General features: G+C 36.9%; 1 protein-coding gene across 10 annotated transcripts in view; it reads left to right on the forward strand.

Annotated features, from left to right (window-relative positions):
* Positions 1-25,016, forward strand: part of MYO9A (myosin IXA) — a 269,890-nt gene that overhangs the window by 23,384 nt on the left and 221,490 nt on the right. For all 10 annotated transcript variants that reach the window (XM_064570198.1, XM_064570206.1, XM_064570197.1 and 7 more), the window contains exon 2: positions 18,837-19,747. In XM_064570198.1, the coding sequence (XP_064426268.1) occupies positions 18,908-19,747 (840 nt within the window). In that variant the 5' untranslated portion in view covers positions 18,837-18,907. The remainder of the gene's footprint in view (positions 1-18,836; positions 19,748-25,016) is intronic.

The following is a 25,016-nucleotide window of genomic DNA, read 5'->3' on the forward strand; positions in this document are numbered from 1 at the left end:
CCTAGGGAGCTTTTGCTATAAAATCAATGCCTTGGTGAACTGTTGCTGAACAGCTAATCCCAGCTCTAGTTTATATATTTGTGTGTCTCAATCAAACACATGGTTTCTGTGGCTCTTCCTAATCTAAATTTCTTCTTTATATTATTACGAGACTGTCATTGATGTTTTAATTTAGATTCCCTTAAGGTATGAAAAAAAGTGATATATTGGCTCTCTGGAATAAATTTACTAGGGTGGGGGTACACTTAAATCTAATGGTTGTAGCTAAATGCATTACTTGGCCATGATTTTTTCATGTTCCATGGACCCCTGTTATAGTGGTAGTTGGTTGAGGTAGGTACACTTTCTGATTCATCCTAGTTACAAGAGCCACTTGCAATAATTTTTAAGCATCTGAGGCACATGTTGCAAGTTGTTGATCTTGATATATTTGTATTTACCTCTAAAGAGGAAGGTCACTCTTATTGGGTGGTTAGTAGTGGCTTAGCTTTAACTTCTGGGAACAGATGGTTTGCTGTATCTCCACAATGTCTTAAATATTCATATTACTAGAGAATGATACTATAAAAATAGATTACTAACCATGAATGATTTATAATAGGAAAGATGAGATGTCTGTTTATAGGTAGGTAATGGAATACTCAATAATAACTTATTTATCTCTCATACTAACCCCATGAGGAGATTGGGGTACATGCCCAGACTTAACTAGCTATAAAGAAAAATCAAATACAGAAATGGTCACAAATGATTTCCATGGTTTCAAATCCGTGGGAAATTTCTCTATCCTTGTCTGACTTCATTTGCCGCCTCTTGAAATACTTTTCTTTCATGAGCCTTCACTTGTCTGGTTGTTTTCCTCTGCTAAGATGTGTTATCTAAAGCAGGGTGTTTATCCTCGTTCTTCAGTTTCTCTATTTGAAAATAGTGATAATAGTGCTGCTTAGCTCCACAAAATTGTTCTAAAATTGAATGACTCAAATGAATAGTTTGGCACATATTAAGTATTCTAAGGGTTAACCATTATTACTATTATTACTAGTACTATTGCTATTGTTACTGTGGGTTTTAAAGTCATTAACTGCTCTACTTTTGACTCCCATTCTTTATCTGCTGGACCACTAAACATGGTGACCCATACAGCTAGATCAAAGTACGTTTTCTCTACCTACAGTCTCTTTGTATGTGAGTTCATCTAGTCTGATTACCTAAAATGCCATCTATATGCTGATGGTTACCAGATGTGCCTTATCTCTAGCCCTTTCCTCATTTGTTTTCCCGACTTGTATATCTAGTTGCTTACACTGTATTTTCACTTGCATATCCTTTAAATGTTCTAGACTTAACATGGCCAAAGACTTACTAAGCCATATTCCCCCCTAAACAACAACAAAAACACCACCAACAAATGAACATGAAGAAACCTGTTCTTCTCCAGCTTTCTCATTTTAGTAAATAGAACCACTATTTTACCTAGTTGCTTTCAAATAAACCTAAGTGTTGTGTTTGTTCCCACATCTAATCCATCAGTGAGTGCAAAATACATACCCAGTCTGTCCACTTCTTTCTTTCCCCACTGCTACTACTCTATTCAACAACCATTATCTTTTGCCCGGACTGCTGTAACAATCTTCTGACTGGTCTCCCTGCTTCTAGTTCTTCTTCCCTCCCACCTCTAATCCATTCTCTTTAAAGCAACTGGAGTAACCTTTTAAAAACAAATCAGTAATATTATTCCTTGTATATAAACAACAGAATAAAACAATACCCAGAGACTTTCTATTACATTTAGAATAAAATCCTCAGTACCATCCAACATCCAACCCCTTTCTACCTCTAACCTCATCTCTCACCATTTTCCGCTCAGAATACTTTGTTTCAGCCACTCTAACCTCCTTTCTGTTTCTCAGCCATGCCACATTTGTTTCTGATTTAAGCATTTTGCATTATCTATTCCTCTTAGCCTGGAGTATTTCTCACATATGTTATCATAGTTGTCTCCTTCATTTCATACAGGTTTCTCACCACCTCCCTGAGACTTTACTGTGTACTACTGATAACTAAAATAGCATATGTAAGTCCTCTAGTATAATGATAGACAAACTGCTGTCCACAGGCCAAATCCGGCAGGTGGCCGGTTTTTGTTCTGTCTGAGAGCTAAAAATGGTTTTTACATTTTTAAACATTTAAAAGAGTAAAACAAAACAAACGGAAACCCCGAATATGTGATAGAGGCTTTATGTGACCCACAAAGCCTAAAATAATGATCTGGCTCTTTCTAGAAAAAGACCTATGGCTATCCAAAATTACTTCGTTCATTTGTTTCCTTGGTGTTTTGTTTTGTTTTGTCCTCAGAATGCTTAATTTTAAAAGTTTTGGAACATTGGTTAAATTATCTGGAATGGAGATATTGAGCAGTAGTTAATAAAGGGAACATTAGGATTATTGTTAAAGAGTAGAAAAACAGGACAAATAAAAAATGAAGTAGGGATAAAGACTAAAGAGTCTGTGGGACATCTACCAAAGTGGACAAGAAGAGATGATCTATTAGAAGATTCTCCTGCCTACATGACTATGAAAGTTCCTCAGAATCCTTCATATGGAAGATTCAAATCTGAGTTTAAAATATACCTGTAAAACTATTCAAGTGATTAAGAGTGTGCATATCTGGGGGCGCCTGGGTGGCTCAGATGGTTAAGCTTTGGCTCAGGTCATGATCCCAGGGTCCTGGGATCAAGCCCTACATCGGGCTCCTGGCTCAGTGGGGAGCTTGCTTCTCCCTCTCCCTCTGCCTTTCTCCTTGCTCATGTTCTCTCTCTGTCTCTGTCTCTCTCTCTCTCTCTCTGTGTCTCTTTGTCTCAAATGAATAAATAAAATCTTAAAAAAAAAAAAAAGTGTGCATATCTGAAAAACCATTAAGTACCAGAAAGATGTCATATTATGGAAATGTGTTCCATAAACAAAGTAGTAGAGTTGAAAGATACTCCTAGGCCATGCTTCTAAATAAGTGCTGAATTCTTGTTGCTCAGGCTTAAGAATGTGGAAAGTGATGCTGAGTCTTAGCATTTTGATGTACATTTTATATTTTATAGTCACTGAGCATATCTGCCTTGTCAACAAGACTTGAAAATATGTGGACATTTATGAAGTTTGTAAGTGGATCAACCCATAGATGAACTCCCCAAGTCTCTGATTCTTACTGAAAGTTAAAGGAAGAAGTGCTCAAAAGAAGGTTATCTTGAAAGAATTGAAGGAGTAAAAATTTATGAATGTATAAATTAAGAAAGTCTCTCTGCTTTGTTCTTATATTTACTGCTGGGTGTAAATAATATATGTTTCTACTATCTTTTTTTTTTTTAAAGATTTTATTTATTTGTCAGAGAGAGAGAGAGAGAGCACGAGTAGGGGGAGGGGCAGAGGAAGACGCAGACTCCCTGCTGAGCAAAGAGCCTGTTGTGGGACTCAATCCCAGGACCCTGGGACCATGACCTGAGCTGAAGGCAGACACTTAACCAACTGAGCCACCCAGGCGTTCCTATGTTTCTACTATCTTATCGCTATTCTTCCCTGATCTCTTTTCTACTTCAAAAGCCTGATAAGTGGTTTATCACAAATTATATAATTGCTTATGGATCTCTTTTATGTTATTGATTCTATTGATAGTGGCTATCGTGAGGTAAAGCCCTTCGTAATAGAGTTTCACATATTTATTCAATATTTTTTGAGTTTCTACTAGGTACCAAACATTGTGTAGCAAACATAAAGATAAAGAAACACTCTGCTTCAGGGGCGCCTGGGTGGCTCAGTCAGTTAGGTGTCTGAGGCTGGATTTTGGCTCAGGTCATGTCTTAGGGTTGTGAGATAGAGCCCCACATCAGACTCCACGCTGGGCGGGGAGCCTGCTTGAAATTCTCTCTCCCTCTCCCTCTGCCCCTCCCCGACCTTGAAACAAAAACAGAAACAAAAACAAAAACAGAAAAACTGTGCTTCAACAAGCATATAGACAAGTAGGGGAGACTGGCAAATATGGACTAAACAGTTGATGTACAGTTTTAGAGTTCATTGGCAAGGCTGAACTTAGACATCACTATTGCAGAGAAGCCTTCCTTCGGACCCCAGTGTGCCTCCTAGTTTCCCTCTGTTATTTACCCGTCCCTATGCTAAAGAAAACCTAATGTTGAGCTGTAGTGGGGTCAGAAGATTTGATCTCTGCTCTATAAAAGCTTATGATTTCATAGAGGAAATATGACATGTACCTATCAACTGTAACATGAAGCAGTTTATGAAAGGCAAAGAGGCATAATGTTTAGGAACCCCACTGAGGTCCAAATCTTGGCTCTGCCATTTAATTGGCCTGTAACCTGACGCAAGTGGCAATCTCTATGTGCTTCAGTTTCTTGATTTGTAAAATGAGGATGATAATAATACACATTTGATTAGGATTGTTATGAGGGTTAAATTATTTAAACACATAGGAGGGGTTAAATGAGTGTGTTGCTATTGTTATTGACATCATCATGTTTCTTATTTGTGCCAAGTGTAGCATATTGGTTAAGAAATTGGGACCTGGTTTCTAACCCCATATCATTCACATACTAGTTATATCATCTTGGGAACATCACATAACCTTTCTGGAGTTTGTTTCTTCATCTGTAAAAGACAATAATAGAATACATTTCTTATTAAATGAGGTAATGCATACCACACATACAACACAGTGTCTATATGTTCTCAATAAAGAGGAGTTATTTTTCTTAAAGCTGTGAATGAAAATGTTACAGATTTTCAAAGAAGTGAAATGCTGCTGAGATGTAGCACATTCTGGAGCTTATAGGAGCCATTAAATGCATGTTCACTTAATATATTAATTATTTAGAGATTGGGAGCCTAGGGAGAAAGCTGTTTGAGGTACAGTTTTCTTCCTGTAAAGGACTATGGAAGAGTAATTTGATAGTCTTGTAGAGAAATATCATTAAGCTAATAAAATGAAATCTTAGGATAAATGACCTAGAAAAAATCATGTAGAACTTTTTTTCTAATTACAAATAAAATTTTTGTATTTTCATTAAGAATTCTAAAGAATTGTAGGATTCATATTCTGTCAAACTTTGCATTGTAATTACGAATAAACTTGTGAGGTTTTCTACAGAGTAGAAAATGTACTGAGTAAAACAATATAAACATTTTTTTTGTAGGCTTAAAAGATTTTTATTAGAATGAGTAAACATTTTGAAGCTTCTGGAATTTTATTAAGTGGATAAAAGCTCAGAAACATCATAATTACACCGTCCATATTATGTTGGTGTATTAAGAAAAAATCTTATTTACAAACACTAGAGATCTGTCTTGTAGAGGGAGAGATTTTATTTTTATTATGTTAATCACCATACATTAGTTTTTGATGTAGTGTTCCATGATTCATTGTTTGCGTATAACACCTAGTGCTCCATGCAGAACGTGCCCTCTTTAATACCCATCACCAGGCTAACCCATCCCCCTACCCCCCTCCTCTCTAGAACCCTCAGTTTGTTTCTCAGAGTCCATTGTCTCTCATGGTTCGTCTCCCCTTCCGATTTCCCCCCCTTTATTCTTCCCCTCCTGCTATCTTCTTCTTCTTCTTTTTTTTTTTTTTTTAACATATAATGTATTATTTGTTTCAGAGGTACAGGTCTGTGATTCAACAGTCTTACACAATTCACAGCACGAGGAGAGATTTTAAATTAAGATTCATGTTTTGGTCATAGTATAGTCTCCACATGGTGTCCCAGTAGAATGGCAAAAGGTCAGTGTATTTTGTATGTTAAAATAATGTAATTAAAAAATAAATCTTTGGATTAATACTTAAACTAGATACTAATTTTTACACTTTACCCAGGTATTTAGTGATAATAGTAAAGTGTAATTTTGAGACATTCTTTTTTTTTTTTTTTTTTAAGATTTTTATTTATTTGACAGACACACAGCAGGAGAGGGTACACAAGCAGGGGGAGTGGGAGAGGGAGAAGCGGGCTTCCCGCCGAGCAGGGAGCCCGATGTGGGGCTCGATCCCAGGCCCCTGGGATTATGACCTGAGCCGAAGGCAGACGCTTAATGACTGAGCCACCCAGGTGCCCCATTTTGAGACATTAAGTTATACAGTAATAAATGCAATACTGGACTGATAATCAATATTTATTACTTGGAATACCACTTTAGCTTCAAATAACCAATCTTATTAGTTATGCAAAAGTTTTTCCTTTCTTTTTTTTATTAAGGATACAGTGAAGTGCACAAGTCTTCAGTTTTCACAGTTTAAAAATTATGTATATATCTGCTTATCCACCACTCAGATCAAGATAAAGACTGTTTGTAAAACTCCATAGGCTTCCTTTTGTGCCCTGCCTCCCTCTCCTAAAGGGAACCATGCTTCTGAAGTTTATAAACATAGATTTATTTTGTTTGTAAACTTCATGTAAATTGGATAGCTTAGTTTATATCTCTCTGTATTTGGCTTTTTTCACTCAGCATTATGTCTGTGAGATTTATGTTGTGTGCATCAGCAATTTGTTCTTTTTTAATGCTGTATTGTATTCCTTTTATTAATTTTATTGTTGATGCAATTTTAATTGTTTTTGTTTTTTGGCTATTTTGTGAATGAAGTGGCAACAAACATTCTTGTACATATCGTTTAGTGGACACAGGGCATTTTGGTGGAGGTTTGGTAGTTTCCCATTGTGATTTTGATTCACATTTCTCAGATGAATAATGAAATTGTATTTGTCAACTAATACTGCTACTAAACAACTTGAAAATTGCCAGTACAACAATAAGTATTTATTTGTTGGTCATGATTTTGTGGGTCTGCTGGCAAAGCTCTGCTTTGTGTATCTCATCTTCCTACTGGGACTAGTAGGCTAGATAATGCATGTTCTCACAGTGGTGGCACAAATGCAAGAAAGCCTAGCTAACTGGGCAAGCATACTTTGAGACCTTGTTTACATCATGTCTGTTGACCTCCCACTCTCCAAATTAAGTCATGCGCTTAGCCCAGTTCAAGGGATGAGGAGGTATACTCCACTGGACTTGAGGATAGGTAGTGAATATTTTTGAACAATAGTCTAATCCACCACAGATGTTGTTATTTTTCATATCCTTATTGGCCATTTGTAGATCTTCTTAAGACCCATCTTCCATATATATTGCTAGGCACACTTACTATATCAGCAAAATTGATTAACTGCTTAGAAAAGAAATTTGATTACTTGATCATTTTAATTAATTTATTCTTTAAAAAATTATGTTTTTAAGTAATCTCTACACCCAACATGGGGCTTGAACTTACACCCCAAGGTCAAGAATCACATGCTCTATCAACTGAGCCAGCCAGGTGTCCCTACTTGCTCATTTTTAAAGCCAGACATTGTCAAATTATTGTTAAAAACAGCTCTTACAGGAAGTCAGATAAAGTGATATGTACAGATGAAAATAGATGAGAAAGTAGGAAAAAGGAGAAAAAAGCTATTAATAAAGTGACTAAGCAATAAAAATGATTTCTAAAATACATGAATTAATGCATATGTGAATTTGTTATTTCTTCAAATACATTTTTGAGCTGTGGATACCTATGATGGAAAAGACAAATCTTTTACCTTTTAGTGGGGAAGTCTTCCAATAGACAAAAAACCAAATAAATAGTAATATAATTCTATGTAGTGTATCAGGTTCTCTGATTAAAAATAAATCAGGATAAGGAGAATAGAGCAGGGAAAGAGGGTTATAGATAGGGTAGTAAAGAAAATCCTCTCTGAGGAGTTGGCATTTGAGCAGAGACCTCAGTGAATGGAAAGAAGGGCCAGGTAGAGGGCTCAGGAAGTGTAAAGGTCCTAAAGCAGGAATAAGCTTAAATTCAGAAAAAGACCAGTGAGGCTGCAGTGGAGTGGAGTGAGGGAAAGATGAAGTTAGACCACAGTAAGAGGTTGCAGTTTTATTTAATTGTGTTATGGAGAGCCATTAAAGGTTTTGATAAGAGAGTGACATGATCTATCTTAAGGGTTGACTCCCCATGTTGGGTGTAAAATAGACTGTAGTGAAGCAATGATAGATACAGGCATATCGTACTCTTTCACTAATTTAGATGAGAGAATGATATTGGGCTTGAACTAGGTGGTAGAGATGGGGATGGCAAAAAAAATGGTTAGATTCAGGGTATATTTTATTTTATTTTTATTTATTTTTTAAGATTTTATTTATGTATTAGAGTCAGGCAGAGGGAGGGGGAGAAGCAGGCTCCCTGCTGAGCAGAGAGCCTGACGCGGGGCTCAATCCCAGGACCCTGGGATCATGACCTGAGCCTAAGGCAGACACTTAACCATCTAAGCCACGCAGGCACCCTGATTCAGGATATATTTTAAAGACAGACCAATAGTACTTTTTGTTGGATTGGATATTGAGGAATTTCCTTATGGGGGAGGTTGGAAAATTTTTTTAATAATGTATTAGGGTAGACTTAACAGCTATTACTAAATGACCCCCAAATATCAGTGACTCTACACAATAAAATTTTATTTCTTATTTACATCAAAGCCCAATGTAGGTGGATGGGGATGGGGATGGGGTGATGGTGGGCGCTTTTCTCAATGTGGTCGCTTGGGACTCAGGGTTCTTCCATCTAATGGCTCTATATCCCAGAGGACCTTAGAGCTTTACCCTGGATCTTCTCCATTTTCCAGCAGACAAGGAAAGGCAGCTTCCCCCTCCTTTTAAGGGGCTCTTATTGGTTCCCCTGAAGGGATGTACATCACCCCTGCCCATATACCATTGGCCAAGGATTCAGTTGCATGGTACCAAATAATTAACTGTAAGGAAGGTCAGGAATTATAGTCTAGCGGTGTGCCCAGGAAGAGGAGGAAATGGGTTTGTAAAAAGAGTATTTAGAGACTTTTGAAAAAAAAAAAGTTATTATAAAATACATAGTTTGCAAAAGTTTAAAAATAAAAATATTTACATATCTAAATGTTACATATTTATTTGTAAATTTAATTGTAAGTACTAAAAAATGAAGAAATATGAGTATTAGCTCTTGAACACCACTTTCTCAGTTATTTTTGTAAAATTTACAGCTCTCATGAAATTTACAGCTGTATCCAAATCAGTGTTGTTTTCTCAAATGGACCCTGCCTTGATAGTAGAATGTTTTCCTTTCATATGTACTGGTGAGATTTTTACTTTGAGTTATTTTCTTTATAGTGAAACTAGATTTTTATTTTTTAGACATGAATATGCCTTTTTGATTCTTCTACTCTCTTGTTACTGAATGGTAATAATATGATCTTACTAACATTCATCAGTAGATCCCTATGATAAAGTGAGTGTAAAGAGAAATAGATTGTCACTACTTTTTTTCTTTTTTGGAAATAACCTTGAGAACTTGGTAAAGAAGTAAAAGCAACCATAAACATTATTTGAAAATTAAATTTTACTAGCACACAGATGCAAAATACGGCATTAAAAATCTTTAGTTATTTCTTTTTATCTTTTTAACTGAACTTCTAATTTAAAGGAAACTCAGTATTCCCTAACTCTGTTTTCTTTCTTCACCACAGTTTTCCTCTATAATTAGTCTCTTCTAACTCAGTCCAGTGAATAACAGCATAAGCTGGCCTATTCTGAACCACACCCTACCGACCACAGCAACTGTCTCACCGCATTGTTGCCCTCTGTTAGCATATACTTTTGAAATAACTATTTTGGGATAGGGAAAAAAAGTATTAAATAATTTTCTTTATAACAGATATAGCAATGTGTAATTGCTATGTAAGTGCCAGTAATGTGCTTAGTTCTTTATTTGGATTGTTTAAATTATTTTATTCTCCCAATCAGTCATTTATCCATAATCTTTTTATCTGCTGGATGCCATCTTTATCATAAGGTAAATTTTCATAGACTTTTTTTTGCTCTTTAAGCCTTAATTTGCTAATTTGGAAGGTATTAGTTTGTTCCCTGTCTCAGATTTCCTCTTTAACTCAAATGAGGTAATGCACATCAGACTTATTTTTGATGAAAACTATAAATAGAAATTTTGAAGATTACTCAGAAGTCTAATATTTTTGTCCTTTTTTATATATGTATGCCTTTATATATAATTTTATATTTTAAGTTTTTTCATTTGACAGTATATTGTACATCCCTTGCCATATTTCTGCATGCCTGGCATTACAAGTATCCTTCCCCATCCAAATCCGTTTTATCCAGTCTTCAGTTTGGATAGTGAATTTGGATGTCGGGGTACTGCTCTGTTTGAATCTGTTTGGTTCCCCAAGTTTGGAAAGCAAATAGCATGGTTGTGAAGAAAGTATCTAAAAGTTTACTTAAATATATTTTCCTGAGTTTAGACTGTGAAATTTTTAGATATCAGGAATTTGAATAACAAGGGATAACTATATTGTCAAAGGGTATTGCACTGAAATGCTACCTATTGTAGTGGGTTCCTTTGATTGCAGAGAACAGAAACCCAACTCAGAGTGGCTCAGGATAAAAAGAATTGCTTGTCATACTTAATGAGAAAGTTCAGTGGTGGAGTTTGAGGCACAGCTAGATTCAGGGGCCCAAACAATGTTGATAAGGCTTTGCTATACGTATTTGTTAATTTTCTTTTACTGCGCAGAGGCCTCTGTGCATTCAGGAAAGATGGCTGTGAACAGTTCTAGATTTATATCTTTCCAGATAACCAGCCCAGTAGAAAAGAAAATGCTTCTTTCCTAAGAGTTGCAGCAAAGTTCCAGTATGGAATTTCAGTGAGCAACCACTGTTGCTAGGGGGAATGAATAAACTGATGGGCTGGGCCTGGGTCACGACTAATACTACCCTTCCCCCATAACTGGGGGATGAGGTCAGTCCATTCAAACTGTGTCAAATGACAAGGGAGGTAGTTCTTCAAAGGCAAACACAGTATTGTACTTTCACTAGAAAAAGGGATAGGCTAAACTGGTTAGCTGTCCATGTACCTGTGTTATAGTGTGTTATAATTTCTTTCATCACCTTTTCTTAGTTGAAATACCAGAAAATGTATTTTCTCTCAGCACCCAATTTGACTTTTACTTGGCATTGACCTACTATAGGTAAAACTGGGCTTCTATATAATATCTAATGATGAAGATCAGCTAATGTGCACTTATGTCACATCTTACCTAAAAAGCCACTTCTCAACTTCTTCTCTTTTTTTTTTTTTTTAATTCTTGAAGAGAAAGAAATAGTGTGTTTTATAGTTTCTGAGAGAGGCATCTGTCCACCTTTGACCTAAATCTCATGTAGTCTTGCTTACCAAAGAACCTTGGCTTATCATTAGCATTTTCTTAAGTTTTTAGTTTCTGCTTCTCTACTTGATTCTATTGATAGCCATAAAGACGTGCTCCCAAGCCCTCTAACTTATAAATGATTCACTCATACTTTTTTTTTCTTTAAAGATTTTATTTATTTATTTGAGAGAGAGAGAGAGAGAGAGAGAGAGAGCGATAGGGAGGAGAGAGAGCAAGTAGGGGAAAGAACAGAGCTCCGGAGAGGGACACGCAAACTCTGTGCTGAGCTTAGTTGTTAGCCTGATGTTGGGCTCTATCTCATGACCCTGAGATCATGACCTGAGCCAAAATCAAGAGTCAGATGCTTAACCAACTGAGCCACCCAGGTGCCTCTCACTCATACTTCTTTTTTTTTTTCTTTGTAGCAGATTTGACCATTCTCCACTAGTTTACTTACTTGCCAATCTGTCTTCTGCCACTCCTTCCTTAACCTCTTACTTCCTACTTTTCAGAGTCACCAATAATATCCAGAGACTTTTGTCTCAGGCTTAAACCTAGAATTACAGTGTTAAAGGGTTAAAAGGGACCTAAGAGATATTTAACTAAACTTCTTTTTTTTTTTTTTTTTTAAAGATTCCATTTATTTATTTTGACGGAGAGAGACAGCGAGAGAGGGAGCACAAGCAGGGGGAGAGGGAGAAGCAGTCTTCCTGCTGAGCAGGGAGCCCGACACGGGGCTCGATCCCAGGCCCCTAGGATCATGACCTGAGCCGAAGGCAGACGCTTAATGACTGAGCCCCCAGGCGCCCCTAAACTTCTTTTTTTAATTTTGCTTGATGCGATTTTGATTATACCAACTTTTTTGTCTAGAATTTACATGGTATGCATGTGTTTTTTTTTTTTTTTAACTCTCAGATCTTGTATCCTCATATTATAGATGTGTGTCTATTGAATACAGCATATAGTTGGATTTTAAAAATCTGTTGGCAATCTTTATCTTTTAACTGGAGCATTTACATTTAGTATAGTTACTGATATATGCTTTGTATTTGTTCCATCTGTTCTAACTCTAGGACCCCCCTCCTTTCTTGCCTTCTTTTGAATTGATTATTTTTTAATCATTCCTTCTTTTTCACACTGTTAATTGAGAAGTTATACTTTTTTTTCTATTTTTTTTTTAGTGGTTACCCTAGAATAGGGGTCAGCAACCTTTTTCTTTAAGGGCAACCTAGTAAACATTTTTGGCTTTGTGAACCATATGGTCTGTCATTGTAGTGCAGAAACTTCCATAGATAACAGGTAATGATATAAATTACAGATAGAGGATTAGGTAAAGTCATCCAGGTAGAAGAACACTGGGTTGAGACCAGAAACTGGGAGATTTTTTTTTTTTTTTTTTTGGAAAGTGAGGTCATGGAAAAGGAGCTCTAAGAGTGAGTCAGAAAAGGAGTGAGCCTATCAGGAAGATTACAAGAAAAATAATTGCCACGTGAGGACAGTTTCAAGAATGAGAAGATGGGGGCGCCTGGGTGGCTCAGTCATTAAGCGTCTACCTTCAGCTCAGGTCATGATCCCAGGGTCCTGGGATCGAGCCCCGCATCGGGCTCCCTGCTCCGCAGGAAGCCTGCTTCTCCCTCTCTCACTCCCACTGCTTGTGTTGGAAATCATGGGCCAGGATGGATAAGGGCTCTTCTGTTAAAAAGGTACTTCTGAGTTTAGTTCTAGAAGCCTGCTTCTCCCTCTTCCACTCCCCCTGCTTGTGTTCCTTCTTTCGCTGTCTCTCTCTCTGTCATATAAATAAATAAAATCTTTAAAAAAAAAATAAGTAGTAGGTTCTCAGTAAATGTATGAAAAACAAAATTTCCATCAGAAAGTATACCTGTAAATCTAAATTTTCAAACAAATTAGGCCATCTAATGCTGAAAATATGAAATAAAATCCTAAGAGCAGTTTATTCTGGATGACATTAAAATACTAGTCTGAAAATATCAAATTTTATATTTAGTATTTTCAAGGAGATGAGTAATATCCCTTAAATTAAAAAACAGTTATGGCATTTAAGGTAGAAAAAGATCAGGTGGATATGAAAATGACAGAAATTTTGTAAGTGAAAGCTAGTGTAATTTAAAACAGCATGATGTTGATAAATGGGAAGTTGATAAATCGGATGTCTGTTTTCCAGTATCAATCTATGAAATCAGTGTAGTGTTGATCAAAATGTCAGAAGGTTTTTGCATGGTAGTGGACATCCTGATCTTAAAATTCTTATGGTAAAAAGTCAAAGTAACATTAAAGAAGAACAAATTGAAGTGATATGCCCTCCAGATATCAAAACTTACTGTGGAGCTGTAGTAACTAAGATAGGTTCAGGGATGGGCAGATAGACTAGTGGAAGAGAATACAGAACCCAGAACACATTGATACTTATATGGAATTTGCTACATGACAAAGGTGGCATTATAAATCAGAGGGGAAAGATTGGACTCTTGATTGTGGTGCCACTAAAATTGTTAATCTGAATTGGCATGAAAACAAGAGCCCTATGAAAATAAATTCTATATGGATTAAATATGTAAATGAGAAAAGAACAATTTAGGCCTTCTAGAAGAAAATACAGAAAGATAACTTTATGTCCTCAGGATGAAGAGGGATTTTAAAAAACTATACCAGGAGATAATGCTATGTAGGCGTTGGAGCCAGACTGCCTGCTTCAGATCTCAACTGTATCACATTCTGGTTATGACTTTGGGAAAGTTACATAATTTTTCTATTTTCTCATTTGTAAAATGATGATGATGATGATGAAAAACCCTCAGAGGAATGCCTGGGTGGCTCAGTTGGTTAGGCATCCACCTCCTGATTTTGGCTCAGGTCATGATCTTAGGGTAGTGGAATTGATCCCCAAGTCAGGTTCTGTGCTGGGCATGGAGTCTGCTTGGGACTCTCTCTCTCCCTCTCCCTCCCCCCCCCACTCGCTTGCACGCTCTCTCTCTCACACGCATATGCTCTCTCAAAACAACAACAAAACAGCCCTCAGAGAGAAATTTTAAGAAATAAAACGTGCAATGCTTAGAAAAATGACTAGTACAAATAAACACACAGAGCTGACTGTAGTTATTGTTACTGTAATTTACTAAAAAAGAAATCATAACCTGTAAGGGATTGATAAATTTGGTTATTAAAAATAAAAACTTCTCTGCAACAAAAGGTAAACAAAATAGAAAGCTAAGGCACTGATTGGTAGGAGATATTCGTCACACATTTAACTGAAAATTAATATCCAGGATATATGAAAAACTCATTCAAACCAATAAAGAAAAGGTAACTCAAAAACCAGAAATGAGTAAGCAACATAGTCGAAATGACAGATGATAGGATAAGTGTTGAACTTGTCACACTAGTAATCAGGGAAATGCAAATTAAAGTAATGAGATACTTTTTGGCACTTAACGCTGGCAGGAACTCAAGTCTGACGATACTAACTTTTATTGGTAAGGAGGGAGAGAAACATGAGCACTTTCTACACAGGCTGTGACACAGTTGGCACAACTACTTTGGAGAGTATTTTGTTAATACAATTCCACTCCTAGGTGTAAAGCCCAGCAAAGGCACAAGAAGAGACATATATGTGAACTGCAGCATTGCTTTAATAGTGTAATACTGGAAACATTGTAAGTGTTTGCTAGAAGGACAGTAGATTGATAAATTGTGGTATTTAAAAAAATACTTAATTTTTTAGAGCAGTTTTAGGTTCACAGCAAATTTGAACAGAAGGTCCAGACCCTATGTCTGCCCCCACATATGCATAGCCTCCTCCATTATCAACATCCCACCACCCCCACTCTGTGGTACCTTTGTTACAATTAATGAACCTACATACAATGGCATATTATTTGGCAGTTAATGAACTTTTACATGCATCAGCATTTATAAACAAAAAATAATGTGAGATGCAGACTATTAAATATGACATGACACCATTTTTTAAAACTTAAAAAAGTGAAACAGTGGGACGCCTGGGTGGCTCAGTTGGTTAAGCGTCTACCTTCGGCTCAGGTGGTGATCCCAGGGTCCTGGGACAGAGTCCCATATCGGGCTCCATGCTCAGCGGTGAGCCTGCCTCTCCTTCTGCCACTCCCCCTGCTTGTGCTCTCTCTCTCTGTCAAATAAGTAAGTAAAATCTTTTTTTTTTTTAATATTTTTAAAAAAGATTTTATTTATTTGAGAGAGAAAGCACGAGCAGGAGGAGGGGCAGAGGGAGAGGGACAAGCAGACTCCTCACTGAGCAGGGAGCCTCACTTGGCCAGATCCCAGGGCTCTGGGATCATGACCTGAGCTGAAGGCAGACATTTACCCAACTGAGACACCCAGGTGCCCATGATTTCATTCTTTTTGATGTCTGAGTAATATTCCAGTGTGTGTGTGTGTGTGTGTGTGTTTGTATACCACATTCCATTGTGTGTATATATATACACACACACCACATTCTTTATCCATTCATCTGTTGATGGACATCTGGGCTCTTTCCATATTTTGGCTATCATGGACATTGCTGCTATAAACATTGGGGTGCATGTGCGCCTTCGAATCACTGTTTGTATCCTTTGGATAAATACCTAGTAGTGCAATTGCTGGGTTGTAGGGTAGCTCTATTTTTAACTTCTTGAGGAACCTGCATACTGTTACCCAGAGTGGCTACGCCAGTTTGCATTCCCACCAATAGTGTAAGAGGGTTCTGCTTTCTCCACATCCTTGCCAACAACTGTTGTTTCCTGAGTTGTTAATTTTAGCCATTCTGACTGGTGTGAGGTGGTATCTCGTGGTTTTGATTTGTATTTCCCTGATGTCAAGTGATGTTGAGCATTTTTTCATGTATATGACTGCTTTTTATATGTTCCATAATATTCTCTGTGTTTGAAAGATAATCTAGGAAAAAGGTAAGAAACAAAGTTTCTCCATTTGAGGACTTAGACAAATATGCAGTAGTATGAGAAAGAAGTAACTGAAAGTATTTTTAAAAAATAACATGGCGGGGCACCTGGTTGACTCAGTTGGTTAAGTTTCTGCCTTCGGCTCAGGTCATGATCCCGGAGTCCTGCGATCGAGTCCCACATTGGGCTCCCGGCTCAGCAGGGAGCCTGCTTCTCCCTCTGCCCTTCACTCCGCTCATGTTCTCTCACTCTCTTTCAAATAAATAAATAAAATCTTTAAAAAAAAATAAAAAAATATAAAAATAACATGGCATCTTTATATGTTAAAGGGTGAAATAAACTAAAAAGGGAAAGAGGGATGACACATGAGAATGGTTTTTTTGATGGGCAAGTTACTGATGGAGATGATAAGAAATAGGTTTTATTAGCCCTGGAAAGGATGTGGAATATTATTTTCTGTGTAAACTGGAATGGAAAAGCAGAGATGAGATGAAAATAGAAATACATTTTGAGTTGGAAAAGGCACTATTTTCTCAGTGAGTTACCAAAGTTGAAATCATTCTCGAGGTGTTATGTATGTGGGGTTTGAGAAGATTGGAGGGATATGCAGAACATTTGAAAGGAATGAAATAAAGTTAGATAAAAAAGTAGCCTTGAAGGAAAAGGGAAGGTTGAGTAAAATTTATAATAGTATTTTGCTGTATAATTTTATCAGCTTGGGCGCCTGGGTGGCTCAGTTGGTTGGGTGACTGCCTTCGGTCATGATCCCGGAGTCCCTGGATCGAGTCCTGCATCCGGCTCCCTGCTCGGCGGGGAGTCTGCTTCGTCCTCTGACCCTATCCCCTCTCATGTGTTCTCTCTCTCTCATTCTCTCTCTGTCAAATAAATAAATAAAATCTTTAAAAAAAAATAATTTTATCAGCTTTGTTCAGCAAGCCAGTGGCAGGATCTTATTGCTGACTGCCTTAACTCACCACTTAGGGGAGGTGGAGAGTCAGAGCGCAAAAGTCCTTGAAATTCTATTCTATAGCAGTTTTCTCTTATTATTCTTTTAGTTATAATTTCATCTAGTTTAGTTTTTCTGTTTATTTGATCTCATCTTGTTTTTTGCCCTCAAGTTTTTATTTAAATTTCAGTTAACGTACAGTGTAACTTTCATTTCAGTTGTAGATTTTAGTGGTTCAACACTTACATACAACACCCAGTGTTCTTCACAAGTGCCCTCCTTAATTCCCATCACCTAAGTAACCCCCGCCCCCCTGCCTCTGGTAACCATAAGTTCTCTATAGTTAAGAGTCTGTTTCTTGGTTTGCCTCTCTTTCCCCCCTCCATGTTCATTTGTTTTGTTTCTTAAATTCCATGAGTGAAATCATGTGGTATTTGTTTTTCTCTGGCTCACTTATTTCACTTAGCATAATACTCTCTAGCTCTATCCATGTTGTTGTAAATGGCAAGATTTCATTCCTTTTTTTTTTTTAAAGATTTATTTATTTATTTTAGAGAGTGTGCATGAGTGGGGGGAGGGGCAGAGGGACATGGAGGGGATCTCACGCAGACTTCCTGCTGAGTGGGGAGCCAGACTCGGGGCTGGATCTCAGGACCCTTAGATCATGACCTGAGCCGAAATGAGGAGTTGGACACTTAACCGACTGAGCCACCGAGATGCCCCAAGATTTCATTCTTTTTTATGGCTAATATTCCATTATAGATATATATGGAATATATATATAGGAATATGTGATATATATATATATAATTACATATATATAATATAACATGTATTTTATATATGTGTATATATATATATTATTCCATTATACACACACACATACATACCACCTGTTTTTATCCATTCATCAGTCGATGGACATTTGGGCTCTTTCCATAATTTGGCTATTGTTAATAATGTTGCTATAAAATTGGGGTGCATGTATCCCTTTGATTAGTATTTTTGTATCCTTTGGGTAAATAGCTAGTAGTGCTGGTCATAAAGTAGTTCTATTTTTAACTTTTTGAGGAACTTCCATACTGTTTTACAGAGTGGCTGCTCCAGTTTTCATTCCCACCAATAATGTAACAGGGTTCCTCTTTTTCTGCATCCTCGTCAACACCTGTTGTTTCCTGTGTTGTTAATTTCATCTTCTTACTGTTTTTAATTTCACAAAAATTTGGCTTCATTGATGGCATTCTTTCTTGTTTCTTTATTCATAAGAGCTTTTGGATGCAGAGTGATTAAATTTGCATGATTCTTCTGCCCATTTTAATTCAGCTTTGCTGGGGCTCTTCATATATAAAGAAAGAACTTGACTCCACAATCTCAGGTACTTCAGAAACATTTGAGATAGTGGAGGACAAAATAATTTTTATTTGCACTCTGGATTTTAAATTATTAGTATAATAAAACATGGAAAAAATCTTTGGCAAGTTGCTGTTTTAGAAAGTGTCCAGATTTGGATAATAAAATGTAATATGTGGTCTTGATGAGACTGTTTTCAAGACTGTTTCTAGACTAAGAGTTAGGATTTTATGTTCTAAAAGATGTAATGAAATGATTTAAGCCTTTCTTTTTGAGCATCAGGAAGTGAAGATTTGTAATATGTTGTGTAAATGTTTCAAACTTTTTATGTTACAGTTCTTTTGCCACGAAAATGGTTTGCACGGTCTTGAACACATACTGTCCATGCTGATGGGACAGGGTCCAATATGAATATAAATGATGGAGGAAGACGACGCTTTGAGGATAATGAACATACATTACATATATATCCTGGGACAATTTCAGAAGGGACTATCTACTGTCCAATTCCTGCCAGAAAAAACTCCACAGCTGCTGAGGTGATTGACGCTCTTATAAACAGACTTCATCTTGACAAAACGAAATGTTATGTTCTTGCAGAAGTAAAGGAATTTGGTGGAGAAGAATGGATCCTCAATCCAACAGACTGTCCAGTTCAGCGAATGATGTTGTGGCCCCGGATGGCTCTGGAAAATCGCCTGAGTGGAGAGGACTATCGCTTTCTTCTGAGAGAAAAAAACCTTGATGGATCAATCCATTATGGTAGTCTGCAGTCATGGCTACGGGTAACAGAAGAACGCCGAAGGATGATGGAACGGGGTTTTCTTCCACAGCCTCAACAGAAAGACTTTGATGATTTATGTAGCTTACCTGATTTGAATGAGAAAACGCTTTTAGAAAACCTACGAAATCGCTTTAAGCATGAAAAAATTTATACCTATGTTGGCAGTATTCTAATAGTTATTAACCCATTCAAGTTTCTTCCTATTTATAATCCCAAATATGTCAAAATGTATGATAACCACCAATTGGGAAAACTGGAGCCCCACATTTATGCTGTGGCTGATGTAGCTTATCATGCCATGCTTCAGCGCAAAAAGAATCAGTGCATCGTGATTTCAGGAGAGAGTGGTTCTGGGAAGACTCAAAGCACAAACTTTCTTATTCACCACCTTACTGCTCTCAGTCAGAAGGGATTTGCCAGTGGAGTGGAACAAATTATTCTTGGAGCTGGACCAGTACTTGAGGTAAGTGCGTAGAAATACTTTTCTTACTCTTGTATGTTTATAAGGTATAAACTGATATACTCTGACATGTTTATCTTTGAAAAATAAAAAGTAAAAATTTGGTAGATGTGAGAAAATGAAACTAGAAGTATAGACATCATTTTTAGTTACCAAGGAAAAATGGAAGATGGAAAGCAAAAAAGGCAGTGTGGAAGTTTAAAAGTGTGACAGTGGCATTATTTTTTCAAAGGTGTTTTTGGGTAATAGTGATAAAGAAGGAGATGATTGGGGTCATAGGTATCCCCCTGTAAAGGGAAATAGCAGGGGCAGGACTCCTGTCTGTAACTGGGTTGTGGAATTAGGTGTTTGGGGAAAATACTCTTTTTTTTTTTTTAATTTTTTATTGTTATGTTAATCACCATACATTACATCATTAGTTTTTGATGTAAAGTTCCATGATTCATTGTTTGTGTATAACACCCACTGCTCCATGCAGAATGTGCCCTCTTTAATGCCCATCACCAGGCTAACCCATCCTCCCACCCCCCTCCCCTCTAGAACCCTCCTCAGTTTGTTTTTCAGAGTCCATTGTCTCTCATGGTTCATCTCCCCCTCCGATTTCCCTCCCTTCATTCTTGGGGAAAATACTCTTATCAATATATTTATATCCTTGTAACTTTAGCATCTGTGCCTAGTATTGAATTCTAAGAGTTAAGTTTGAAAATGTAAAGAATATGGGGAAAAAATTTAGTTCTATAATGTTTTAGAAGTAATATTACCAAAGGTAGAAAGGATAGAGAATACACCATTTTTGTTTTAGAGATGAAAGGAAAAGGTAATGTTACTTATTTTTTTTTTAAAGATTTTATTTATTTGAGAGAGAGAGAGTGTGCACATATGAATGGGAGGAGGGGCAGAGGGAGAGGGGCAAGCAGACTCCCCACTAAGCAGGGAACCCAAGGTGGGGCTCAATCCCAGGACCCTGAGATCATGACCTGAGCTGAAGTCAGATGCTTATCCAACTGAGCCACCCAGGTGCCTCATATTACTTACTTTTTAAAAGGGATTTTGTGAGGTATAATTGAGATATATTAAGCTGTACATACTGAAAATGTACAATTTGATAAAATTTGACATGTATACATAATAGTTAAACCACCACCACAGTCAAGATACTGAATATATCCATTATCGCTAAAGTTTCCTCATATCTCTTTGTAATTCTTCTCTTAACCCTTTCCAGCTCAGTCATCTATAAGAAACCACTTACTTTGTCACTATAGATTAGTTTGTATTTTCTACAAACTAATTTTTATATAAATGGAATCATTTATTATGTACTCTTTTATGTTTGACTTCTCTTGGTAAAATTATTTCAGGATTCATCCATGTTGTTGTATGTGTCAGTAATTCATTCCTTTTGTTTAGGTAGAATTCCACTGTCTGGGTGTACCACACTTTGTTTATCCATTCACCTGTTAATGGATATCTAGATTGTTGCTAGTTTTTGGCTATTACATATAAAACTCTGTAAGTCTTTGTGTGGACACACATTTTCTTTTGGGTAAATACCTAGGAGTGGAGGGACGCCTGGGTGGCTCAGTCGGTTAAGCGTCTGCCTTTGGCTCAGGTCATGATCCCAGGGTCCTGGGATCGAGTCCCGCATCGGGCTCCCTGCTCCGCGGGGAGCCTGCTTCTCCCTCTGCCTCTGTCTCTCTCTCTGTCTCTCATGAATAAATAAAAAAAATAAAATCTTTTAAAAAAAAAATACCTAGGAGTGGAATGACTAGGTCATATGATAGGGTATATGCTTAACTTTTTAAGAAACTGCCAAATTTTTCCAAAGTGATTGTACCCACCATTTTATATTCTCACCCAGCAGTGTGTGTCAGTTCCAGTTACTCCACATCCTTGCTAATCCTTGATAGTCATTCCTTTAAATTTTAGCCATTCACATATATATATGTAGTGGTATCTCATTGAGGTTTTAATTTGCATTCTATAATGATTAACGCTGTGAGCACATTTTCATGTGTTTATTTGCCTTTTACATATCTTCTTTGGTGAAATGTTTGTCAAAATTTATTGTCCAACTTTTTACTGTGTTTTCTTACTGTGTTTTGAAAGTTTTTTGTGTAGTGGGTAAGTCCTTTATCACATATGTGTTTGCACACATTTTCTCCCAGATTTAACCACCTCTTTTTTTTTTTTAAGTATAATTGACAGGCTATATTAGTTTCAGGTGTACAACTTAGTGATTCCACACGTTTATAATACTGTGCTGTGTGTACCGCAAGTTACCTACCATCTATCCTGATACATGCTGTTACAATATCATTAACTATATTCCTATGCTGTGCCTTTTATTCCCATGGTTTATTCTTCCATAAGTGGAAGCCTCTATCTCTCACTCCCCTTCACCCATTAGGCCCAACCTCCCACCCCTACCTCTCTGGGAACTATCAGTTTGTTCTCTATTTATAGGTTTGATTCTGCTTTTTATTTATTTATTTATTTCCCCTAGATTCTTACGAGTGAAATCATACGGTATTTTTCTTTCTCAGGCTGATTTATTTCACCTAGCATACTATCCTCTAGGTCCATCCATGTTGTCTCAAATGGCATGATCTCATCCTTTTTTATGGCTGTGTAATACCCCTTCGTATATACACAGCACATCTTCCTTATCCATTCATCTATTGATGAACACTTAGGTGGTTTCATATCTTGGCTATTGTAAATAATGCTGCAGTAAACATAAGAGTGCATATATCTCTATATCTCTTTGAATTAGTGTTTTCGTTTTCTTTGGGTGAATACCCAGTAGTGGAATTATTGGATCATATGGTATTTCTATTTTTAATTTTTTGAGGAACCTCCATACTATTTTCCATATTGGCTGTACCAATTTAAATTTCCACCAAGAGTGTACAAGGGTTCCTTTTTCTCCACATCCTCACCAACACTTATTATTTCTTGTGTTTTTGAGTATAGCCATTCTAGCACGTGTAAGGTAATACCTCATTGTGGTTTTGATTTGCATTTCCCTGATAATGAGTGATATAGATCATCTTTTCATGTGTCTGTTGGCCATCGGTATGTATTCAGGTCCTCTGCCCAATTTAATTGGATTATTTATTTTTTTTTGGTGTTGTAGAGTTTGCTTTTTTAAAGATTTTTTATTTATTTGACAGAGAGAGACACAGCGAGAGAGGGAACACAAGCAGGGGGAGTGGGAGAGGGAGAAGCAGGCTTCCCGCCGAGCAGGGAGCGTGATGCGGGGCTTGATCCCAGGACTCCGGGATCATGATTTGAGCCGAAGGCAGACGCTTAACAACTGAGCCACCCAGGCACCCCTAGAAGTTTTTTTTAATATATTTTAGATAACTTTTTTTTTTAAAGATTTTTTTAATTTATTTTTTGAGAGAGAGAGACACAGTGAGAGAGGGAACATAAGCAGGGTGAGTGGGAGAGGGAGAAGCAGGATTCCCCTGGAGCAAGGAGCCCGATGTGGGACTCGATCCCAGGACCCTGGGATCATGACCTGAGCCGAAGGCAGACACTTAACGACTGAGCCATCCAGGCACCCTAACCAAAACAATCTTGACAAAGAAAAACAAAGCTGGAGGTATCACAATTTCACATTTCAACATATACTACAAATATGGACATATTTGTCTTGTTCCTGATCTTAGAGGAAAAACTCTCAGTTTTTCACCATTGAGTATGATGTTAGCTGTAGGTTTTTCATATATAGTCTTTATTATGTTGAGGTATGTGCCTTCTAACCCCACTTTTTTGAGAGTATGTATTGTCAGTGGAATTTGAATTTTGTCAAATGGTTTTTCTGCACCTACTGAGATGATCATATGATTTTTATACTTTGTTTTGTTGATGTGGTGTATCACATCGATTTGTGAATACTGAACCATTCTTACATCCTTGGAGTAAGTCTCACTTGATCATGGTCAGTGATCTTTTTAATGTATCGTGGTATGTGGTTGTGGTTTGGTAATATTTTGTAGAGGGTGTTTGCATCTGTGTTCATCAGGGATATTGGCCTGGATTTTTTGTGTGTGGGTGTTGTCTTTTTTTGGTTTGGGCATCAGGGTAATGCTGGCCTCATGAATGTATTTAGAAGCTTTCCTTCCTCTTGTATTTTTTGGGATAGTTTGATGAGAATAGGTATTAATTCTTTTTAAAATGTTTGGTAGAGCCACCCAGACATCCCTGGTATTTCTATTTTTAATTTTTTGAGGAACCAGCATACTGTTTTTTTTTTTTTTTTTGGAGTGACTGCACCAATTTACATTTCCATGAGCAGTATACACGGGTTACTTTTTCTCTACATCCTTGCCAACAGTCGTTATCTCTTTCTTGGATAATAACCATTCTAACAGGTATTAGGTGTTATTTCATAGTGGTTTTGATTTGCATTTCCACAATGATGAGTGATGTTGAGCTCCTTTTCATACCTCTTGACCGTTTGTAGATCTTTATAGGAAAAAAATTTTTTTTTTTTTTAAACCTGAGGAATGCCCATTTTTTATTTGGGTTCTTTGTTTTTTTTTGCTGTTGAGTTGAGTTCCCAATATATTTTGGATATAACCTCTTATCAGGTATATGATTTGCCAGTATTTTCTCCCATTTGATATGTTGCCTTTTTATTTTGTTGTTGGTTACCTTTGCTCTACAGAAATTTTTTGGTTTGGTGTAGTTCCACTTGTTTATATTTGCTTTTGTTTACTTTGCTTTTGGTGTCATTCCCCCAGAATCATCTCTAATACTGGTATCTTTCCATCTAGGGGTATTATGGTTTCAGGTCTTATGTTTAAGTCTTTAATCCATTTTGACTTGATTTTTGTGTATGGTATAAGATAAGGATACAGTTTCAGTCTTTTGCGTGTGGCTGTCCAGTTTTTTCAGCACCATTTATTGAAGAGACTGTCCTTTCTCCATTGGATATTCTTGGCTCCTTTGTCCCAAGTTAATTGACCATATATGTGTGGGTTTATTTCTGGGCTCTCTATTCTGTTTTTTTTGTTTTTTTTTTTTAATCTGTATATATATTTTTTTACAGTACTCTACTGTTTTGATTATTATAGCTTTTAATAAAATTTGAAATCAGAAAGTGTAATGCCTCTAGCTTGGTTCTTTCTCAGGATTGCCTTGGTTATTTGGGGTCTTTTGTGGTTCTCTACAGATTTTAGGATTGTCTTTTCTGCTTCTGTGAACAATGCCACTGGAATTTTGATAGGAATTGCAGTGAATCTGTAGATTGCTTTTGGTA

The sequence above is a fragment of the Mirounga angustirostris genome, unplaced genomic scaffold, assembly GCF_029215605.1.
Source record: "Mirounga angustirostris isolate CCGP_5_RB_7025 unplaced genomic scaffold, mMirAng1.0.hap1 SCAF_9, whole genome shotgun sequence".
Taxonomy (NCBI): Eukaryota; Metazoa; Chordata; class Mammalia; order Carnivora; family Phocidae; genus Mirounga; species Mirounga angustirostris.